The sequence below is a fragment of the Sarcophilus harrisii genome, chromosome 3 (assembly GCF_902635505.1).
Source record: "Sarcophilus harrisii chromosome 3, mSarHar1.11, whole genome shotgun sequence".
In the NCBI taxonomy this organism is placed as follows: domain Eukaryota; kingdom Metazoa; phylum Chordata; class Mammalia; order Dasyuromorphia; family Dasyuridae; genus Sarcophilus; species Sarcophilus harrisii.
The window spans coordinates 9091478-9110239 of record NC_045428.1 but is presented as its reverse complement, the minus strand read 5'-3'; the positions used below and the strand labels follow the sequence as shown (position 1 = coordinate 9110239).

Here is an 18762-nt window from a genome sequence, read left to right as displayed (position 1 = left end):
TCTGTCTACTTCATCTGCCTGGAGAAAAAGCAGACCTTGTCTGTGAATGTCATATTTTAAATAAAATTTCTCTTTGTATCTCTTGCTGCTGGATTTTATTGGTAACATACAGAAGTGCTGGGGATTTTTGTGGATTTATTTTGTATCCTGCAACTTTGCCAAAGTTGTGAATTGTTTCTAGTAGTTTTTAGTTGATTCCCTAGGATTTTCTAAGTATACCATTGTATCATCTGCAAGGAGTGATAATTTTGTTTCCTCATTACCTGCTCTAATTCCTTTAATTTCTTTTTTTTTCTCATTGCTAAAACTAATGTTTATAATACACTATTGAATAGTAATGGTGATAGTGGGCAACCTTGTTTCACTCCTGATCTTATTGAGAATGCTTCTAGTTTGTCCCCATTACATATGATGTTTGGTGATGGTTTTAGATAGATGCTCTGTGGATGTCTTAAAATAAAAATTTAACAATAATTAAAATGGGAGGTTTAGACTGAGCCTCAGAGTCTGGTTTATTTCTTTCTACCCAATCTCTCATGCTTCTTACATCCTGTGTCCTTTCCTTTCTTCCAGGAGAGCCATGAGTAGCCCATACTTCCCAGCTCGGACGGTGCTATTTGAGAGGGAGGAAGGTGGAGTGACCTATAGGATACCTGCCCTGCTCTATGTCCCCAAGAAGGCCACTCTGCTGGCCTTTGCAGAGGAGAGGCTCAGCCCTGATGATTCCCATGCAAATGTGCTGGTTCTGAGAAGAGGTGCCTTCTACAGGACCTATGTGGAGGTAAGTGACACGTGGGACATTGAGTCACCCTCCAGGGAAACATGAGAAACAGAGATGACTTTGGGGGAAAGACTGTTGAGGGATTGTGGGCAAATTGTGGGTTCCACTTATCGAACTGATGGGCTTTTTTGTGAGACTCAGATGGAGCATCAACATCTTATGTATAGAGCCCAACACCAATGCAGCAGCAGGGCAGGAGCAGCGCCAGAAGTTGAGGGGGGTCCCTATCTTCTGTGGAAGCTGAGCTTCCTGGAAAGGAGAGGATTAAAGTTAGAATGTGCAGCAGTATCAGGAGGCAATATGGTATATTGGCTCCAGATGCTGGGAGTGGAGTCAGAGCTATCAGGGAGCTGAATCTAGGCTCTGACACTTAAGAGCTGTGTGACCTTAAGCTAGTAATAACCTCTCTGAGTCTAGTTTCTTCATCTGTCAGATGGGGACAATAATGACCATAGGACCTTTCCCTTTCCCTATGGAGTTGTTATGGGGGTCAAAAGAGATTTATATAATGTATGTAAAGCAAACCCTGAAATCACACACATATGTAGCTATCATCATCATCAATCATCATCATTATCATCATCAATCATCATCATCATCATCATCATCATCATCATCATCATCATCCACTTCATCAATGAACACAGTCAAGAGTCTTGCATAGGCTTTGCATCTCCATCAATGGAGAGAGTTCCCATACTAGGAGAGAGTAAGTCCTAGATCAAAGATCTTCATCTTTTTTTAGGTCATGTATTCTTTTTTGACAATCAAGGGAGGCCTATAGACCTTTTATTGTCTGCATTCACAACAGAAGGAAATGCTAAGTTTCAGCTAGAGGCCAGGGAGACTTGAGACTGATTTTTTCCCATCCAAATCGATGGATATTCTGAAATCTATTCCAGCATCTAGGTCAAGAACTTCTTTCCTAGATTCTTTGTCTATTCATGTAACCAACATATGCCACAAATACATGACCAATCCCCCCACATCTGAACACGCTCACTATTTTCACAGTAATGTTTTCTTCTAGTGCTTCATAGGAGTTCTAGAAAAGAAAAGCTCTGACTCTAGAGTCAGAAGACCTGGCTTCAAATCCCACTTCCATTACTACCTCTGTGACCAAATTATTTAATCTCTTTGGACCTCAGTTTCTTCATTTGTAAAATGGGGGTTGGGTGGAATTAGATGGCCTTCCAGCTCTATCTAGATCTATGATGCTATGCAAGATCCTTGGGGGACATGGTACCTTGCACACAGTAGGTGGTGGGCAAGAGATTTTCTTAGAGCCTGTATGACTGAAGCCATCTCTGACCCTCACTCAAGTATCTTTAGCTCTCAGTGCTCTAGGAGACTCTCTAGGACTGAACCATACTGGTAGAATGTAAGAAAGAATGAAAGAACAGCCCTGGTTCCTCTCCCTCAGTGTTGTTACCCCCATTTTTCAGATAGGGAAACTGAGACTCAGAGGCTAATTGACTTGCCCAGATCATGTTGCTAGTAAGTGTGAGAATTAGGGTTTGAAGTTGGGACTTCTCAGGCCAAGATCAGTGCACTTTTCATGAATTATCCATTATTTTGGGGTACTTTATCCATCACTCTAGTCCGGTGCCCTCTTCCACAGGGTTTGTATGGTCATTGGGCTCAATGACATGCTTGATCTTAGAAGGTTTTAGAGTCATTGCTCAAGGTAATTGACATCTTCTAAATTAGAGAATTTGGAGTGTGCAGTGCATGAAGGAGATGAGAGAATCATGAATGTAAATGGAAGAATTAGACTTAGAGGAAGAAGAGAGTTTGGATGCTTTCCTTCCCTCTCCAGTGGGGAGCCATGCGAGTTGTGAAGACAGCATCTCTGGAGGAGCATCGGTCCATGAACCCCTGCCCCGTGTATGATGAGCTCACTGGTACTGTCTTCCTCTTCTTCATCGCTGTGCTGGGCAACACCCCGGAATCCTTCCAGATCATGACTGGCAAGAATGCGGCCCGCCTCTGTTACGTGACCAGTTCAGATGGGGGTGTCACCTGGAGCGCTGTCACTGATCTGACGGAGCAAGTCATCGGCTCTGTTATAGAAGGTAAAAGAACCCACACTAGGTTGGTGAAAGTGCTCCACACAAAATGACTGGCTTTGGCCCTTATTTGGGGTCAAATAAGACTTTTGTTAGTAAAAGAGAAATGGGGAGTAAGGGGAGAATTCTCAGTAGTATCTAGATTGTTCAGTCCAATCCAGAATTTGAAAGAACAAAAGGCACACCGAGTTAATAAGATATGGGGTTTGGAGGAAACCAAACTACCTGGTTGATAAAAGATGTTGGGGCTTCCCAACACATAACCTCTGTGAGGTGATTCTGGTCCTCAGAATAAAACATCTCTCATCCCATTTCCCCCCAGAACTTCAAGCTGGGATGAACACCCAACAGGTATAAATGGAGCCCCTAACAAATGCCCCAATCTAAGGCACCTCCCAATATACCAATTACCAGGAGGTAAAACTGGATAAACACAGGGACTAATAGATTTCCTTTGGTTTTGAGGGGATTCTGGCCATTATAGTTATTTCCATCCATATATTCTCTCCCTCTCCCCTCCTTCCTCTGGGATGCCTGCATCAGGTTGGTTGCCTATAATCGAGGAGCTCAGGTGACTGCTGGTATAATTTTACTAGGTATTTCTATGTACAACTCTTCTCTCCCTTTCTCTTTCCTCATCTATACTTCCTCACAATCAATATTCACTGAGTGTCTAACATATTTTCAGGCATGTATTAAGAGCTTTGAGGGCTTCCAAATAGGGGAGTTTGGAGTCTCAGAAGGGATGCTGGCATTAAAAAAGAACTGGGTTCAAACATTGCCTCTGACATTTACTAGCTATGTGGCCACTGGTAATCACTGAACTTGTTTCCTCATCTGCAGGAATTGTTAGAATATCTGTCTCACAGATCACTTAGACAATCAAAAAGGTAGGCATTTTTGAGAAGTGCTTTGTGTCCCCTAAGGTCTTAAGTTATAGTTATTATTGGGCTTTAGAACCATTGCTCCAATTTCTTTTTTGGTCAGTTTTCTCTTCCTTTCCACATATCCTCTTACCTTCCCTGTTTCCCTTTTCTTTTCTCTTTTACTTGTTTTGTGATTTTATATTAGTTTACAGGTTCAGGGACTTATTGGAGGCAGGAGAAGTGACCATCATGCTCTCCCATCTTTTTCCCCACCATTTAACAGCCAATGTTTCTAAATGGATGATTTTGTGGTAAGCCAGCAGCTCCACCCAAGAAATGAAAGACAGCACATATGTGTATGTATTTAAATTTATTGAAGTATATGGGAGGTACAGACAATGATTCATGAGTTTTGTGGGGGACTAAGAACATGAGCTCTCAGTACTTCTTTGCATGTCTAAGAGGTGTAGGGTAACCTAGTCCAATGCCAGTTACTGACTCAATCCGTATAGAATTCAATGTGTGGGCTCAATTTATTAGATCACAGCAGCAGAATGGACTCCTGGCTTCCTCCTTGCATTCAGAAAAAATTCCATCTCTGCCATAAACTTCGGAGGTTTTTTGTTTCCTCCTCTCCTTTCCTTCCCCTTCATATTCTCAGAAGTGTCAAACTCCAAGTCATAGAGATTAAAATGTAATTGGGAAATATTTAATAAAATAAATGAAAATGCAACACAACATAGATGGTGTTATTTGGTGGTTTTCTAAGACAACATGTATTTTCCAGAGATCCATCGCTGTCCAAATTGGATATCACTAATACCAGGGTATAGGGTCTGTACATCATGAGACTCGGGAGTCACAGGGCAAAGTTTGACATGAGAGCAAAAACAAATTATTGAAATGTACAATGGAAGTGAGATATTAAAATGAAATGCAAGCATTTTATAATTTTCCTTAAAAATGCAAATAAAATAAATAATAATAATAGCTAACGTTTCTATGGCAGCTAGCTACGATGTGCCAAATGTTTTACAAATATTATCTCATTTGATCCTTGTAATAACCCTGGAAATTAGATGCTATTATTATCCCTATTTTATAGTTGAGAGAGCTGAAGAAGACAGGTGCTAAGTGTCTGTGGCTGTATTTGCACTCAGTAATTCCTGAGTACAGGAGCACTCTATCCACTGCACCACCTAGCTGCCCGAATAAATAAATTTATTTGCAAAATATCTTGGTAAATTTTTCTTACCACTTGGCTTGTTCCATGCCATTCAGGTTTTGGTCAGAAAACAGGCCCTTTCTCTGGAAATAAAAAGAACTCTTTCAATGAGAGGGGGAGAGAGAGGGAGAGAGAGAAATATATAGTGTAGAGAGAAAGACACTTGAGTTAGGCACTGAGTATTTCAGCAGGAATGAAGGCATCGTTAACTTTGACAGGAAGTCATTACAAAATGCACATGTACATAAATATAAACGTATATCTACGCACATATGTTTATGACAACCAAGTGTCCTGATTCTACTAGGAAAGGTGAGTAAATAAATGGGTTTATAAGATTATGCTTTTTTTTTTTTACAGGTAAGATTATTTTTCCCTCTGCTAAGTAGATGCAAGTAAAATAATTTCCTAGAAGCAAGAAGACAAGGGGAGAAAGGGACTTTAACAAAGGGGAGGAGGTTTGAAACACTAGAATCCCCCATTTCCCCAGCCCTAAACCAATCTATGCTCATAATATGGTAGGATACATGGGAAAGTAGAACATATAGCCACAGATGACTTGACAATGCTGTCCTGGGGTCTACAGCTGGTAGGCACAGGAAGAATACTTCTTTTACCTGTGTGAGATCACAGAGGCAGAGGACAAGGCTTCTTCAAAGAGGGACGGAGCACTGGGAATTTCACAAACAACATGGCTGATGTTGTTGGTTAACATGGAGTTATTTCTTGTACTGCAAAGGAATAATTTCAAGAAAGGGGGAGAGGTAGCTGAGTGGCTCAGTGGATAGAGTGGCTCATTGATGGCTTCCCAGTTCCTCCCAGAATCACGAAGCTCTCAGGCTGAATCTGGCTTTGTTTCTTCACCTCCAAGAAGGAGCTAATAATGGCATCTATCTTTTAAAGCTGTTGTGGGGTCCAAATGAGATAACATATGTAAAATGTCTTGCAAAATTTCATATGTTGTAGACATGTAATTTTTAATAATCCATATTTGAACATAATATATTATATAATCACTAAGACAATATACCTCTATGTGTGTATGTATATACATAGTCAGGTGTGTGTGTGTGTGTATACACACATGTGCACATATGTGTAAATGTATGTCTATATCTATATCTTTGAAAAATAGATAGAAAACAGATTCTAATCAATTTTTAGATAAGATTTAAATCTTTGTAAATCGAAGCTCCTTGAAAATAATAGTTATTTAATTTGAGACTCAATCATTAGCACAGTGGCTGGTACCCAGTAAGCACTGATACGTAAGTAGGCAGGGAGATGATAGGTGAATGGATAGAGAGAAAGCCAGATGATAGATAGGATAGATAGTCAGCATTTATTGAGAATTTTCTATTTGCCAGGCTCTGTGCTAATCATTGGGTATGCAAAAGCAAACAAGACAGTCCCTGCCCTTAAGGAGCTTACAATCTAAAGGAGGGAAGATGGTGCCTAAAGGGGAGGCAGAAAGAAGGAGCTGACCAGGAGTGGGCTAGCCCCCAAAGTGATACAAAGGAGGGATTGGAAAGGCCAGATTAGCCTGGGCTTTGAAGCTGGAACCTAAATGTTCCCCTTGGTGCTCTTGTTTCTGTAAGTGCTTCTCCAAAAGTGGGTTTGGGAGAGGGTCATTAACGTTCTTCCTCCTCCTCCTCTCTCTCTTTCTTCTCCTTCTGCTCCTTCTCTCCATCCTGCCCTTCCTCCTCCTTTCTCCTCCTTTGCCCACTCATTCACGGCAGCCTCTCTCTCTCTGCAGACTGGGCTACCTTTGCCTTGGGTCCTGGCCACGGCATCCAGCTGAGGTCGGGCCGTCTGCTGGTTCCTGCTTACACTTACCACATCGACTGCAAGGAGTGCTTCGGGAAAATCTGCAAGACCACTCCTCACTCCTTCACCTTCTATAGCGATGACCACGGTCAGAGCTGGCAGTTTGGGGACTTTATCCCCAACCTGAAGACCGGGGAGTGCCAGCTGGTATCCGTGTATGAGGAAGATGGCAGCAATATTCTTTACTGCAATGCCAGGAGTCCCCTGGGCTGCCGGGTGCAGGCGCTCAGCATGGATGATGGGGCTGCCTTTTTCCCAGGACAGCTGGTCCGGAAGTTAGTGGAGAGCAACCGAGGTTGCCATGGCAGCATCGTTGGGTTCCCAGCTCCTCTCATCGGGAGCTCCTCTCAATGTCTGTTACAAGGGGAGAGCTGGTTGGTCGGTGGCTGTGATTATTCCCACTTCCAGCAAAAGCTTCGTGTACTTCAGAAACACAGAGAAAAGAGTGTGAGAAATCTCGCAGTCACCTCCGTAAAGCGCGCATCCCAGTGCCGTCCACCATCGAGGATCTCTGAAGAATCTCCGAATTCTGCTGCTGATTCGGGCCAGGCTCTCTCAGGATCTTCCACCTCATTCCAGGCCCCCACTTGGGTCTTGTATTCCCACCCCACCAGTCACAGGTCTCGGGTAAACTTGGGCGTCTACCTTAGCACTTTCCCCAGAAACGCAGACAGCTGGACCGAGCCCTGGGTGATTTACGAAGGGCCCAGCGCATACTCTGATTTGGCAGCGATCGAATTGCCCTTTTCGGAGCCCTCCACTCCGGGCATTCCGGCCATCACTTTCGCCTGCCTCTACGAGAGCGGGGCCAGGTTTGCCTACGAAGAGATCTCCTTCTGTCTGTTCACACTCTCTGAGGTCATCGAGAACATCCCCACAAAGGGCCGCTCACCGACCCAGAGCTGCCAAGCGGGAGGCAAGAACCACTGGAAAAGCTGCGCGACTTCCTGAATGCCCTCCTCTCACCGTCCTGGAAAGGGGGCCCAGGACAGCCTCGAGTTTTTAGTACAGTCTCCACCGACCTATAGAAATACCCAAACACCGTAGCATGGTTCCCCTCATTTGAGAACTTATCCTCAGTTGCCTGTGCACAGTCACTGAGGTTGGCACATGGTTAAAACAGTGTTTAATGTGTTAAACTCACTTTTTCTTTAGTTTGATGGTTTCAAAATACACATAGGGCTAGCTCCTTTAAGAATTTGGGCTGTACCTTTTACCTGAGGAGGATCCCTTAATGAATAAATTAGGCTGTTGATAATTTTTTTTCAGTTCTGAATGGAGGCCTTTATTTTCTGCCTAAAGTCATTCCTAAGATTTCCTCTTCTGATTTTTATTTTTCCTTTGAGTCATTCTGAAAGGTTCCATGACCTTTGGGTATTACACAATATTTTGTCTTTCATTGGGTTCTCTTTGGCTTCATTTTGCAATATTTGCTAATTATACATGGAGATCTCTTTGAATTTTTATGCATTTTTCCTTCAGTTTTTTTAGTAGCCTGGGAAGGGATGCTGCAATTTTGGGTCATCTCTACCTTAGCTCTAGGCTTCTGGCACAAACGTGGCTGCCGGGGACTAGTGGAAGTGGATGGATGTCTTACTTTGTTAAATACTATAAGTAGTAAAGTTCTCCGTTGTTAATTAATGATATTTTTCAGCTTGATCATAATGGTCCTTTTGTCTAATCTTGTCATTAAGCTCTAGAAATTCTATAATCAATTCATAAGTTTGTTGCTTGGAAGTTGAAGTGTTAAGGAGTTTGTGGAGAGTTACTGATCCACCATTTTGCTGGTCATGTGTCTCACTCCTGAATGACCTAATTAGGAGGAGTTGAAGAGGAGGAACAGTGCCCTTCAATGCACCCAGGTTTGGATTTCAGGGATATTAGCAATGAAGAGACCTGGGACCCGGAGAAAACCACCGTTTTTTAGTTGATGGACTGGTTGCTTTAACTGGGCCATTTCTTGATTTGTAAGGGTAGCCAAGGGTTGGCCTTTTAGGCTGCATCATGATAAATACAATATCCAGAATAAGGGAGGTGATGGTCCCATTGTCTTCCCTTCACCAAACTATCTCTGGAGAAGCATGTCTGGTCCTGGACACCAGTTTCAGAAGGACATTGATGCTCCGGAGATTATCTTGAGCAGAGTGACCAAGACAATTTTAAAAAATTGTGTATTTAGGACTCAAATGAGGAGCAGAAATTAGAATATCAGAGAAGAATTAAAATTGGATATTTGAAATACTAGGTATGTATGAATGAGGGCACAAACCAAACAAATATTAAAAGAAAAGGCAGTAGCCAAAATAGTGATAAAACTGTAGAAACATTTTCTCTTTTAGCACTTGCTCTTGTTTCTTATCCAATATGGATCCTGGCGGCCATTATCTCCTGACTCCCAGTATTGTGTCCTTTTCTCAGGTCAGTGACTGGCTCAGTTTTCTGTCCCCCAAGCCCAGCCATCATTCTGGGGGACTTCAATGCATGTGTTGATCAGTCCTCCAATATTCTAATTTTCCAGGCTGTCAGGCTCATTATCTCCCACCTGTGAGATACACAAGGGCCGTCATAACGTTAATGTTGCACTCACCCACATGTTCCACTTCTATCTTTAAGAACTGTAAAATTCCTCTATACAATCACATCGTCTATAACTCTCTCTCTCCTTATCCCTTCATCTTCACGATGACTTCCATTTCTTCCAGCCCTCAGGATTGGACAAGCTCTCCCCCTTGCTCTGTTTACACTCTCCTTATTTCTCCAAATGGAGCCTTAGGAACCAGCTCAGCTTTACGCTATTCCATTGTTGCCCTCTGATCACCTCACGTGTTGTCAGTCCCCAACCCTGAACTTCTCTCCAAATGTCTTCTTCACTCTTGTTCTTGCTGTGAAAGGAGGTGGGGAAGTCACAGAAGCCCTTGGTTTTGAAGTAGAATGAGTCTACTGCATACTTATGTTATGTAACCTCCCCTGGACCCTCATTGTACGAATCATTTTAGAGCTTTACAAGTACATGTTGCCTACCCCATTAGAACGCAAGCTTCCCGGGGGCCTGGGCAATTTCCCAATATTCTCTGTCCTATCTGCTAAGCTTAATTAGCACAAAGTCTAAGCGCTTGACAGTTTTTTCGTTGATGGGCTGGTTGCTTTAACTGGATCATTTCTAGATTGTAAGGGGAGCCAAGGGCTAGGTTTTAGGCTGCATCTGATAAATACAATATCCAGGATAAGGGAGGTGATGGTCCCATTGACCTCCCTTCACCAAACATCTCTGGAGAAGCATGTTTGGTCCCAGACACCAGTTTTGGAAGGACATTGATTCTCGGCGATTATCTTGAGCAGAGTGACCAAGAGGATGATGTGAGTGGAAATCACCCCATGTGTAGATATGTGAAAAAAGTGAAGATGTTTAGTCTGGACCAGAGACTGGCCACACAAAAGCTGCTCCCCAGTGTTAAAGGTCCCCAAAGGGCAGGACTTGGACCAGTGGGTAGAACATAGACTGAGGCTTGGTTCCTAGCAAATGGAGATACCCCAAAGGGCCACAGGCTATCTCAGCATTTGGAAAACCCCACTTCCTCAGAGCTCTTCAAGTGAAGATCGGATGACAATTTGGGGGGTACGTCGTGGAGAGGATCGTGGGTTGGACCTCAAAACCCTAATCCAGCTCCATGATTTTAGGATCATGTGAATCAAGCTACTACTTTATGCACTGTTTTTCCAAATAAACAGTTTTATTTTTCTTAAGCACCTATGGTAAGAGCATTCAGCGGTCTGTCCTTTCTTCTCCCTGATACCTAATGGTTTGGCTGCCATTGTCCCATTTGGGTGCTTTCCAGCACTGGTAGAGGTCAAAGTCTAACAGGACTTGAAGCAGGGCAGGCCTTCAGTGGGAGTTAGCCGTGACTTCCTGTGGGATTTAACCATGACTTCCTATGGGATTTAGCCATGACTTCTTATGGGATTTAGCCGTGACTTCCTATAGGATTTAGCCATGACCTCCTATGGAATTTAGCTGTGACCTCCTATGGGATTTAACTGTGACTTATGGAATTTAGTCTTGACTTCCTATGGGATTTAGCTGTGACTTCCTATGGGATTTAGTCATGACTTCCTGTGAGCACAAACATCATCACCCTCCCCTACTAGGGCAGACAGAGCTGTAACTAGCTGTAATGAGGTCCAAAGCAGCTTCGGTGGAGAAAAGTAGAGCCTCATCCTAGATAAGTTCTTGCTAGGCATGGCAGGGAAGGAGGTTTTTGTATCCATGAAAGATGAGAGGGGTTGGATTTGGGGACTGTTAGTGTAATAGGGTGGGTTGATGAGAGCCCCTCCTTAATGTCAGCACCTTGGGCCAGACCCCTGTTTTCCCTGCCTGAGTTACAGCTCTGGTAGCACCACAGAAAACAAGTGGTGTGTTGGGAAGATATCTGAAGACCAGGACGGCCCCTAGACTCCCTTGTGGCTCCGAATGTTGGGATGTGTAAGAGAAGGCAAGGAAGGGGGTCGGAGAGAAATCCCTCTGCAGTAAGCACAATAAATGCACCCTTGGAGTTTTGTGTCCTGGGAAGTGGCCCAAGGTTGTACAGAGTCTTCAGGGAAGGAGCAAGGAAGGAAAAGATGCCGCGCTGTGCTAAGGCTGCCCACGGGAGCCCGAACAGTCCCTGACTTCCCAGAGCTTGCGTTCTGATAAGGAAGCTGCGGGAGGCGCATCTCCATCTTGGCGTCCCTTCCCTCCGTTAGTGCTGGGGAAGCTGCCAGCAGAGCCGGCTTTCTGAACCTGAGCCCAGAGGTGGGTCTGAACAGCGGGGGATGATGGGACGTCTGTCAGGGAGCCTGCGGAGAAGGCTGTTTTCCCCACACGTGGGGTCCGAGAACAGGGAGAGGGTGGAGGGAGCTGCACGTCTGGCACCTCCTGAGAGCCCAGCCCAGCTGTCCAGATGCATCTGGCCCGCCCTATGAGGGCCATTCATTCCAGTTACAAACCTCCTTTATTTGCTTCCAAGGCTCTGGGGACACGATGATGAAAAACGCCAGTCTTTGCCTCTTTAGAGACATAATCCATGGCCAGAGGTGGGGGTGAGGAGGCTGATTAATAGCAGGGCCAAATTATGACGGGCTTAAAGGGGACAAAGAGCTCTGGGACTGGAGAAAGGAGACATCACTTGGCTTGGGGCCTTGGGAGGAGAGGAACGTCTGAACCAAGCAGGAAGGGAGCAAAGGATCTCAGCAAGTGGAAATGAGGACGAAGTCCATTTGAGGAAAGTTGGTGGACAGGGTCCAAACCTCCCACTGGATGCACTTGGTCACATCCTCATCCCTTTCTGGGTACTTTTGAACCCCCAGCTCTGCTTCTGACCATGTCACTCCCCAGTAAACTTGATGTCTCTTATTTTGAGATTCAATTCTCAGCCTCTCTTCCATTTGGCATCTAACCCTTCATAGCTTGGTGCCGTCCCACCTCCTCGCCCTCCCTACTGCCCTTCCTGACCTCTACAGTTTGGTCAATATGGCCTATTTCTTATGCACAGACACCCTCCCAATCCCACTCTGTCTTTGGCTGTTCCTGCAGCAGATTTGGAACATCGTCCCTCTCTTTTCATAGAATCCCTTCTATACTTTTTTCAATGGCATCTAGGTAACATGGTGCACCAAATGGGGCATTGGTCATTAGAGTGTACTGATGATTTCAGAGTGATGTTCATTATAACTGGTGACTGATGTAGAGGAAAACACTGGATTGAAGACTTAAGTCTCCATCATTAGAAAAATGCTATAACCTTCAGTTTCATGACCCTGAGGAGGACCTGTCACCTTGTTCTGGGAGACCCTTCTCATCAATGAAAGGGAGGAATTGGGATAAAGAGCTAGGTTTCTATGACGTTTCACAAGGATATAGAGAATATGTAGGTATATGTGTGAATACATACATACGTATGTGTGTGGATGCACACACATTTATATACTGGGATGTTTTAGGAGTTTGGGTACCAGTGGAGGGAAGGATTAGGTGTCAGACACTGGTGAATGGCAACAATTGTGAGAGGGACAAGGGTGATTGGTCTCAGACACTGGTGACAGCCAGTGAAAAGGCAAGGAAGGGGAGCACACAATTAGGCTGGAGGGTGAGTTGAGGCCATGTCAGCTAACCAGAATCGTTCATAGTTTCTCTCAGCACAATAGAGCCAGTGGTGTTTATTGACCTCCAACTCCTGCTCTCCTTCCTCCTTTTCTCCTTAAGGCCCAAATGGTTTCATATTTCACCTCTCACGTTCAGCAGTGTCTGGCACACAGTTGGTGCTTAATAAAGCTTGTGGATTGTGAGTTCTGTGAGGGCAGGGATGAAGTGTGATCTAAACTCTGGGGATAAGGTCCTGTATGATTAGGGACTTAATACTCCTCTGGAAAAGACTAGCTTACATGGCAGCAACAATGTGGACCATCTGGTTTATATATTTGAAGCCCTGATCACACCTGATCATTGTTATTTGAGTTAAGAGGGGCTATTGCCCTCCATCCCCTTTACAGGAGGCACAGTTGGGAAGTAATGTCTGGAGCACTCAGTCTAGTGATGGCTCCCACAGTTCAGGAAGGACCCGGATCAATCATCTTTTACAAGTGTTAATTTTATAGGGTTTTTTTGTGAATTTGTTTTGTAGCGACAGTGTAGAATGGCAGGGCCGAACTTAGTGTTTGTTAGAGACCAGAACTTTTCCCACTTCTGACCTTGCTAGTGCGGCCGCAGACAAGCTCCTCAGTCTCTGAGTCCCAGCTTCCCCATCTCTAAGGGGGCCTGAATCTCTGCAGTTGCTCCTCTGAAGGTTTCAGGTGATCACTAACGAGTGTAGACAACCCTGGAAAGGCCACTCGTTATTTTGGTTGGATAATCAGCCAAAGAGTGGTTGCCTTGGCAGCAATCAGGAAATGGAACTGGGAGAGACCTGGCTTGTTCTCTGGCCCACTGTGATTGTCGATGGGCTAATTTCTCCAGTGCCCCATAGGAGTAACCTGAGGGATAGTGGGCTGGCCTGCAAGCCCTGGAGAGCTCCAAAGCACCTCGTTCAGGACTGGGAATGATCCTCCCTCGGGAGCGGGACCCGAGAGCTCCCAGGAAGAGGATCTATCTGGCCAGAACCCTGCTTCCTGTCACTTCTGTGCCCTGGGTGTGGCCGACTTCACTCTGATAGAAGCGATAACCACAGGAGGCGGTTGCCGTAGCGCCCGGTGACGGGTTTTTGAGATGCCTAAAATGTGCTTTCATGTCACACACTGAACTCATGTCTGAAAGGAACCAGTTGATCAGGAAGAGACTCCCAGGCTCCTTCCTGGAGATTTTCAGAGCATCTGGGGCATGATGGGGAATTCTTTGAGGAGCCTCAGTGCAGGGAGCACCAGATGCTGAGGGATCAGAGTAAATCAGTTATCTATGTATCCAAAGATGGAGCTCTAGTTATGTGCCTCAGTTTCCCTGTATGTAAAATGGGGGCATTCAGCCAGCTCCAAATCCTCCGTGGAGGTGTGGGGCTCCCAGGAGAGAGCAGCAGCTGCTGCTAACAGCCAGGATGCCCAGAGCATCCTCACGGCATCTCTGCTCTCAGCAAACACAAGCTGGAATAACGGCTTTATGCACCTTGAAGGGGGTGACTCTGTCATCCCCGACCGAGCAATGCAGCTGCTCCTTTGGGGTTGCTGGTTGCACCTCTGAAATGTCTTCCAAAGTGCAGATTCTGGGGTTCTGCTCATCTTGGGGCGGTCCAAGTGTTCCAACACTGCCATCTGGTGCTCAATGTCTGAACAGCTGCACATCTCGGGCTGGAGAGGAGAAGCTTCTTTACATCCACCCTCTCGTGAAAAAGGTACTGGATGTAGACCAACAAGTCTGAATCCTGGCTCTCCTATTTGTTATCTTCACAAATTTAGGAAAGTCACTTAACCCCTTGTGCCTCAGTTTCCTCATTTGTAAAATGAGCTGGAGAAGGAAATGGCAAACCATTTAGTATCTTTGCTAAGAAACTCCCCACAAAGGAGTCATGATGAGTCAGCATAACTGAAATGATTGAATGATTGAACACAATTTTATGGAGGGGGAAACTGAGGCAAAGAGTGGTTGTGATTCACCCAGAGCCAGGTTTGATAACCTGGTCCCAAAGGCTCCAAACTCAGCATGTTTCCCATCACAGATGCTGCCGGAACTCAAAACTTCTTTTTTTCTTTAAAAAAAATTTTTTTTTAATATTTCCTCCCACTTATAGTTAAAATAATTAAAAAAAAATTTTTTTTAAACTTTTGAGTTCCAGGTTCTCTTTCTTATTTCCACCCTCAATTAAGAAAGCACAATGAAGTTATGCAAAACGTTTCCATAAAAGTCATGCTGTGAAAGAAAACATAACTCTCCCCCTAATGAAAAAATACCCCTCAAGAAAAATAGAAAGAGAGAGAGAGACAGAGACAGAGACAGAGAGACAGAGATGAAGAGACAAAGAGAGACACAGAAACAGAGACAGAAACAGAGACAGACAGAGAAAAGAGAGACAGAGAGAGAGACAGAGACAGACAGACAGACACACACACACACACAGAGAATCCTTCAGTCTGTATTCAGACACATCAGCCCCTTCCCTGGGTGTGGACAGGATTTTTCATCCTAAGTCTTTCAGAGTAGCCGTGGACCATTGTACTGGTGAGAACAGCCAAGTCATTCACAGCAGGTCATCCCGGAACGTGGCTGTTCCCTGGACACGGTGCATCTCCCTTTGCTTAAGGTCGGGGAGCACTCCCGGTTTTTTCTGAGCGCATCCTGCCCATCATTTCCCACGGAACATAACATTCCACCGCAAGCAGGCCCTTATGGGCCATCCCCACATGGGGGGCGGCCCCTCATTTTCCGCTTTTTGCCCCAGAAGAGCCGTCCCTTCCTCCGAGGCAGCGTCTCATTCACTGCTTACCCTCCCATCTCCCGTCGGCGCTTGGGACGAGCTCCTGAGCCCGAGCCGGCCCCTGGTGTCCGGGCCCAGCTCTTGGGACCGGCCTCGGACGCCCAGAAGCCGTTGTCCAGCCCTTGCTGCGCTAGGAGAGAATTCTGGCTGGCCAGCCGTTCGCTCTCCATCCAGAGACCCCGGGCAGCTTCCGGCTTTGTTTGACTGACATGGAGAGCCCAGGGGACCACAGGGGTGTCCAGCCAAGGTCACGGAGGGAAAACAACTCTGCCCTCTTCTGGCGCCAGAGGGCGCTGTTGTGTCAAGTCAAAACCATTGCCACGCAAGAAGCATTTATTAAGCGTCTACTGTATACCAAGCACCGGACTGAGAACGGAGAACATGGAAATAAAGCAAAAAAAAACCCAAAACCCCAAACCAGTCCCTGTCCTCGAGAAGGGACTCCCTGAGACAACATGGACAGCAACGTATAAGCGAGGTGCAGCAGGTGGGATGGCCTGGAAATAGTCAACCTAGAGAGAAATTGGGAAAGTCTTTTTGTAGAAGATTTTAATAGACATCTCAGGGAAGGAGGAAAGTCAGGGGGCAGAGGTAGGGAGGGAGAGAATCCCAGACACGAGGGGCAGCCAGAGGAAAAGCCCCAACTATTTTCTTTCTCTATTCCTCCTTCCAAGAGGGTGAATGGGTTGGAAAACGAGGGACTTTCCTCGAGCTCATTTCTGCTTATTTCCTCTGCTGACTGCAGGAGATCTCTCAGCGAGAGGGACTGGCAAAATCCTCAGGGTTACTGCCTGGAGCTTCTGCCCTTCTGTCTGGCTGCCCTACAGACGTGGCTTAGTGCAAGTGGTATTCCATCCATTAGGAGGAGACCCTGAGCCTAGTTGCAGCCCTCTTTGGGGCAAAGCTGGGCGGGAGGAGCCAAGGACAGGGAGAAACCTGCAGGGAGTGGCAGGGAATTGGGTCCAGGGACACTCCAGGGGAAGGGGAGGTCCAAGCGGGCCAGGTCAGGGACCCTGCACATTCTGGCGTGTCTCCTTGGGCAGCTGCCAGATTGAATGGATTGACTGATCTGGCCGTCACGGACCGTTCCTGTGTGCTAAGGGAGCTGTGCTTCCTGTGTCCAAAAGGTTACAGGATCATAGGACTGGGGTGAAGAGCTAGACCTTAGAAGTAATTCGCTCAAACCTCCCCCCCCCCATTTTACAGATGGAGAAACTGAGACCGGGCAGGAACTATGAGATTTGCCCAAGTCTGCTAGGTTGCTGCCATTAGTCAAGCTGCCCCCGGTTTCCTTTTGTTTTGGGGCAGGAAAGTGTCCTTGGGGTAGAAGATGCTACGACGGAGCTCCCCTGTCCTTTTCCAGGGCTCCCTCTAACTTATTTTCTGACTCTGCTCATTCTTTCCTCCACTGGGGCCTCCAAGAAGGAGTCCTGAGTCCAGGTCTTGCTCTGTGTTTTTGCTCATTGGCTCAGCCTGGTGTGCACTTGGAGAGAACTTGCAGAGAATCTGGGTTCAGACCTTACTTGCTCGGTGCGATCTTGGGCACCTCACTTAACTTGCTTGGCTTGGCGAGGAATGGAGATTCCTCGTCTAGAAAATGGGTGCTGGATTAGCTGGTCTTGAAGACCCCCTTGAGTTTTGACTCTGTGCTCTCTGACCTCGGCTTGCAAGTCCCTGAGGGACCAGATCTCCTGCCTTATCCCTCACTGGCTGTTTCCTGTCCCACATGATGGTCCTCCTATTCTACAATGACTGGGGGTCTTCTTGGGTGCTCAGGTCTTCTTGCAGCTGTGTTCTTCACCTTATATTTCATCCCCAACTCCCCACCATTGGCTGCCTTTTTTTTTTTTGTCCTGGTTCTTAAATCCATCCCTTTCCTAGGTATCCTGCCTTGAGTCCTTTTCTCTCAAAGCCTGAGTTTTCCTACTCTTGAGCCCCAGTTTACCCACAGCTGGGTCCCTGGTCCTGGAGACCCCCTGGGTGCTGTCCCTTAGCCCTCTACTTCTTGCCTCTCCTGCTCCTGCTGGACCTCACGTCCTCTATCCTAAGACTCAGTCTAGACCAATGGTCCCGATGATCCTTTCTCCTTTGGATCAATCCAAATTGTCAGATAGTCAACAAGAGTGAATGAGATGTTTGCCATGTGTCAGGCTGTGCTGAGTGCTGGGGACATAAGAAAAGGGAAAAATTGTGCCCTCAAGGAGCTCACAGCCAAGCGCCCATGTGCAGACAAAGGGAAGGGATGACATCACCGAGGGGGAGGAACGAGTGGCTGGGCAGGGCAGGGCTATTGGGAAGGTGAGATTGGAACTGAGTTTTGTGGGGAAACAGGGAGGCTGGAAAAGGAAGCGAAGATGCAGAGCATTCTGGCTCCAGAGGCCAGCCTGACGTCCCTGTTGGGTTAAGAAAACCTGGGAGAAGCGCCCTATTCAAGTGACCTGTTCCATCCAATTGGATTATGTTCAAAACAAGTTTCCTAATTTCTTATTCTTCTTTTCTGTTATAAAAATAAGCTCTGTAAATTACTCCTTTGTCACTAACTGCTGAGAAATTAATTAATTGACCCGGTTTAATTGTAATTTGCTAAGCTTGCTATTAAGTAATTTTCATTCAAATATAATAAGTCTCAGAAAATCTTTCATTTCAGATAATTAAGTTTAAAATGTGAAGGTGGAACGGTGAGCGAAGGAAATCGAGGCTGATGCTGAATTAATTGACCTGTTTTAATTATAATTTGCTAGACTTGCTATTAAGTAATTTTCATTCAGAAATAAGCCTCAGAAAATCTTTTACTGCAGATAATTAAGTTTAAAATGTGAAGGTTTAGAGTGAGTGAAAGAAGTTTAAGATGGTGCTTAAGTTCCAAGCTTAGGTGACCGAGAGGATGCTGGTATCCTTGATGGTAAGAGTGAGGTTCAGAAAAGGGGAGACTTGGTTATTGGAGGGGAGAAGGAAGATGGACCTTGAGCACTCAGAGCCTCATTTATTTGGATTTCTTTGGCGAGTCAACCCTGGGAAAGCCTTCTGAAAGTGGGAAACTTGGCAGGGAAGTCCCTGAGCA

General features: G+C 45.7%; 1 protein-coding gene across 1 annotated transcript; it reads left to right on the top strand.

Annotated features, from left to right (window-relative positions):
* The first annotated feature begins 578 nt into the window (after nucleotides 1-578).
* On the top strand, nucleotides 579-10509 carry NEU4 (neuraminidase 4). Its single transcript, XM_031957446.1, has 3 exons — nucleotides 579-781; nucleotides 2601-2856; nucleotides 6698-10509. Exons 1-3 carry the CDS (start codon nucleotides 581-583, stop codon nucleotides 7717-7719), a joined length of 1479 nt encoding a protein of 492 aa, XP_031813306.1. The 5' UTR covers nucleotides 579-580; the 3' UTR covers nucleotides 7720-10509.
* Nucleotides 10510-18762: the final 8253 nt, after the last annotated feature.

Bases quoted from the DNA above. Each gene is read 5' to 3' on its own strand.
- NEU4 (XM_031957446.1), top strand. From the start codon at position 581: ATGAGTAGCCCATACTTCCCAGCTCGGACGGTGCTATTTGAGAGGGAG. The intron at 782-2,600 runs GTAAGTGACACG...TTCCCTCTCCAG, and splicing joins TCTACAGGACCTATGTGGAG to TGGGGAGCCATGCGAGTTGT. The intron at 2,857-6,697 runs GTAAAAGAACCC...CTCTCTCTGCAG, and splicing joins CATCGGCTCTGTTATAGAAG to ACTGGGCTACCTTTGCCTTG.